This window comes from Aplysia californica, unplaced genomic scaffold (assembly GCF_000002075.1).
Source record: "Aplysia californica isolate F4 #8 unplaced genomic scaffold, AplCal3.0 scaffold00497, whole genome shotgun sequence".
In the NCBI taxonomy this organism is placed as follows: Eukaryota; Metazoa; Mollusca; class Gastropoda; order Aplysiida; family Aplysiidae; genus Aplysia; species Aplysia californica.
The window spans coordinates 234,798-239,330 of record NW_004797767.1 but is presented as its reverse complement, the minus strand read 5'-3'; the positions used below and the strand labels follow the sequence as shown (position 1 = coordinate 239,330).

At 39.7% G+C, this 4,533-nt stretch overlaps 1 protein-coding gene across 1 annotated transcript; it reads right to left on the bottom strand.

The window, feature by feature from the left end:
• LOC106012783 lies at window positions 1-4,353 on the bottom strand. Its single transcript, XM_013086728.1, has 4 exons — window positions 4,321-4,353; window positions 3,416-3,482; window positions 1,374-1,491; window positions 1-610 (listed from the first exon to the last, which is right to left on the bottom strand). The coding sequence occupies exons 1-4, from the start codon at window positions 4,351-4,353 to the stop codon at window positions 514-516; spliced, it is 315 nt and encodes a 104-aa protein (XP_012942182.1). The 3' UTR covers window positions 1-513.
• Between the last annotated feature and the right edge of the window lie 180 nt (window positions 4,354-4,533).

The following is a 4,533-nucleotide window of genomic DNA, read 5'->3' as shown; positions in this document are numbered from 1 at the left end:
TTCATCCCGTTGGGAATGGGTACCAGTACCAGGCTAGAGACATTGAAAGATCTTGTCAGTTTGTTAGTGTTTTAGCCCTTAGTTCTGTCAAGGGAGGATATGCTCTGTACAATCAATGCTATTTATTATGATCATTGTCACCCTTAAGCTTATGGCATGCTCTTCTTTATTTTACAAAGGAGAGTGTGAAAAAATGTACAGAACTAGAAGTGAATACACACATTTCAAATGTATCCCCCCCCTCCTCCACACTGCTACATCAAAGAAAAAATGATTAATTCCTCCCAGCCTGACTGGGCCCAGTGACAGAAAGCAATGTTTCACCCATGATACGAGATATGTGCACAACCTGTACTTTTTCAAAGATCAAAATGGAAACTTTATTTAACAAATTATGAGAGTTTTATAACACGATGTGAGGTGCAGCCAATGGCCTTACCCTGATTAAACTGACTTACCCCCCCCCCCCACTCACAGACGACGGTGACAGTACACCATAGTATGTACTGAATCTCACTGAGCATTCTTGAGAGCAAGGTGAACAGTCTCCAGTTCCTCTCGCACTTTGCCCAGGTATCCGTTGGCCTCCTCCTCGTCTCTGTCCATGGCGCTGAATAGAGAGAAAAATGAGTTCATTCTGGGACTTCAGCCCTGTGGACACTAGAAGGATACGAGAGATGTATAGGTCGGGCTTTGAACAGTTGATCACAAGAAATGATAAAAGACATGTTTAACCTTGAGGGAAATGGCGTCAGTTCAACTCTATCCGTACGCCCCGGGCTCATTTTGTACCCCCGCGGTTGTTTTCTTTACATTTTAGAATACTTCGATTACGAAGATCTCTTTGAAACTTTCAGTATTACGAAGATCTCTTTGAAACTTTCAGTATTACGAAGATCTCTTTGAAACTTTCAGTATTTCTCAAAAAATAATTTTGACAGACTGCTAAGCAACTCGGATTAACGAGTAAATTTCCTCTTTGGAAAGTGGTGGCACAGAGTTCCCCACGTCGTATGGATACGATAGTAAAACACGACGTACGGATAGGGTTAAGTGGTGGCACAGAGTTCCCCACGTCGTAGGGATACGATAGTAAAACACGACGTACGGATAGGGTTAAGTGGTGGCACAGAGTTCCCCACGTCGTATGGATTCGATAGTAAAATACGACGTACGGATAGGGTTAAAACCAGGTACATGCATCTCCCTCTCTCACAATGAATGTATTCATCTCCCTCTCTCACAATGAATGTATTCATCTCCCTCTCTCACAATGAATGTATTCATCTCCCTCTCTCACAATGAATGTATTCATCTCCCTCTCTCACAATGAATGTATTCATCTCCCTCTCTCACAATGAATGTATTCTCACCAGCAGCACACAGCCAATGTCCTCTCCACGCCAAACTGCGAGCGTCCACTGACCAGCTCTCTGTCCAGCTTCTCCAACCGGTTGTTCAGATGTTTTATCTCATTCTTCGTCTTCTCAACTGCAAGATCGGGGACACTGAGATCAGAACTGTTGTTGTTCAATTTTACCACATAAGAATAAATGCTGCTCGATCCTTCTTTCCTATGAAATATCTGTCGTCATTATCTCTACCCCTTCTTTCTTGTGTTTGTCACTCTCTAGCAACACCTGTAAACAACACCTGTAATCTTCAATATTTATATGACTTAATTGTGTCACAAGTGCCATAAAACTTTTACTGAAACAAAAAAAAAAATGTGCGAAACAAGAAAAATAGTTTGAGGTTTGATGCACATGCTGAGGAGCTCCACCCCCCCCCCATTTGTCTCATTCAAAAGGAATAGTAGCTCAGCTGTCCTGTCTTGAAGCACAATTTGAAATTTTCCCTGAACGGCCTACTCTAAGCACTTAACTTCCTGCTCTATGATAGTCCTCAAAAATCCAATGTCAATGTGTGATGAGAGCTGCTCCGAGCAGACAGGAAAGTGGATATAATAATCAAACTGAAACTTACTAAAGAGTGGCTTTTCCAAAACATGGAAAGTAAATTTTGACCAACGACTGATTTCACCATGATGCTACACAATACATATACACATGAATAATACAATCATACAATACATGTGTGTGTGTGTGTATGTGTGTGTGTATGTGTGTGTGTATGTGTGTGTGCTTCGAGACATATACACATGAATAATACAATCATACAATACATGTGTGTGTGTGTATGTGTGTGTGCTTCGAGACATATACACATGAATAATACAATCATACTATATGTGTGTGTGTGTGTATGTGTGTGTGCTTCGAGACATATACACATGAATAATACAATCATACAATACATGTGTGTGTGTATGTGTGTGTGCTTCGAGACATATACACATGAATAATACAATCATACAATACATGTGTGTGTGTGTATGTGTGCTTCGAGACATATACACATGAATAATACAATCATACAATACATGTGTGTGTGTGTATGTGTGTGTGCTTCGAGACATATACACATGAATAATACAATCATACAATACATGTGTGTGTGTGTGTATGTATGTGTGCTTCGAGACATATACACATGAATAATACAATCATACAATACATGTGTGTGTGTATGTGTGCTTCGAGACATATACACATGAATAATACAATCATACAATACATGTGTGTGTGTGTATGTGTGCTTCGAGACATATACACATGAATAATACAATCATACAATACATGTGTGTGTGTGTGTGTGTGTGTGTGTGTGTGTGTGTGCTTCGAGACATATACACATGAATAATACAATCATACAATACATGTGTGTGTGTGTGTATGTGTGTGCTTCGAGACATATACACATTAATAATACAATCATACAATACATGTGTGTGTGTGTGTATGTGTGTGCTTCGAGACATATACACATGAATAATACAATCATACAATACATGTGTGTGTGTGTGTGTGTGTGTATGTGTGTGTGTATGTGTGCAGCATTGTGGTGAAATCAGGTACTCTTCACATGTAATTCAAATGAAAAAAAAAAAGGCAAATAATTGTAATTTCCAGGACGAGCTAGTGCCAGCCAGTCCGTGACCTAACACTGGTGCATTTTGATCTCCAGTTCAAAAACAGACCTCTATTTCCCATGAGTAGACCTATTCTGCTTGGCATTTATTTTTTCCAACACCATCTTCTTGTGTGTATTCTTCTGTCATCATTTAGGCATGGAACTTGTGTAGTTGCAAACGCCGTAAAACTCTCTCTTTCTAAACTAAACGAAGACATTGAACGTTATCTATTCATTTCATTAAATAACTCGGGCCCCTGGTCTCTCTCAATACCACCTTCAAACTGTCAGATTTTTAACCCATTAACCAATAATCAATAACACATCATTGGTCTGACACAAACGTTGAAACCCCCCTCTGATGGAAAGAGTGAAAACTTACCTCTTTGTTCCACGCTTTGCAACTCCTGTTCTGTATTCTGAATTTCCTTCATCAGAAGATCTTTTTTCTGCATTAAAAAAAAAAAAATTATTTAAAAAAAAATATTTAAAAAATTGTTTGTATATATATTACTATTCTGATTCTTCACCATCCACTTGCACTTTGTGAGAAACAATAGCTGCTAGAACGTCGTACCAACTTGGTGAACATTACAACGGAGATGTGATCACAAGACTGGACGGTCCTTGATGCAGTGGGAAGTAGGCCTACAATGATCGCACATTTTCACTGCTTGATTGATCAGCGGCACTCGTCTGGGTTTTTGATCTGTAATTATGATCTGAATCAGGATCTTAGCTGAATGTAATACTTCAAAATGGGAGCTACGGGATAACTTTGGAGCAGTAAACATTCTGTTTTTTGAAAACAGTGGGATCTTAAGCGGTGGTATACTGGGTGGAGTCTACTGTAAAAGAAACTAGTGGGGACCAGGTGCCACTGCTGATCGTAGCACCCTGTTTTGAGTAACGATGTTTGTGTTTTTCTCAAAGGACAACCGCGCCTATGTACCATCTAGTTCTATGTACATCTAGCACCTCAAACATGTATACACCCATGCCTATGTACATCTAGCACCTCAAACATGTATACACCCATGCCTATGTACATCTAGCACCTCAAACATGTATACACCCATGCCTATGTACATCTAGTACCTCAAACATGTATACACACCCTATGTACATCTAGCACCTCAAACATGTATACACACCCTATGTACATCTAGCACCTCAAACATGTATACACCCATGCCTATGTACATCTAGCACCTCAAACATGTACACCCATGCCTATGTACATCTAGCACCTCAAACATGTATACACATCCTATGTACATCTAGTACCTCAAACATGTATACACCCATGCCTATGTACATCTAGTACCTCAAACATGTATACACCCATGCCTATGTACATCTAGCACCTCAAACATATACACCCATGCCTATGTACATCTAGCACCTCAAACATGTATACACCCATGCCTATGTACATCTAGTACCTCAAACATGTATACACACCCTATGTACATCTAGTACCTCAAACATGTATACACA

What these genes read in the sequence shown, in the direction of transcription:
- LOC106012783 (XM_013086728.1), bottom strand. Translation starts at nt 4,353, where the DNA reads ATGTACATAGGCATGGGTGTATACATGTTTGAG. An exon ending in TGGGTGTATACATGTTTGAG is followed by an intron (nt 3,483 to 4,320) that starts GTACTAGATGTA and finishes TTTTTAATGCAG; the next exon opens with AAAAAAGATCTTCTGATGAA. An exon ending in ACATTGGCTGTGTGCTGCTG is followed by an intron (nt 611 to 1,373) that starts GTGAGAATACAT and finishes CTCTCTATTCAG; the next exon opens with CGCCATGGACAGAGACGAGG.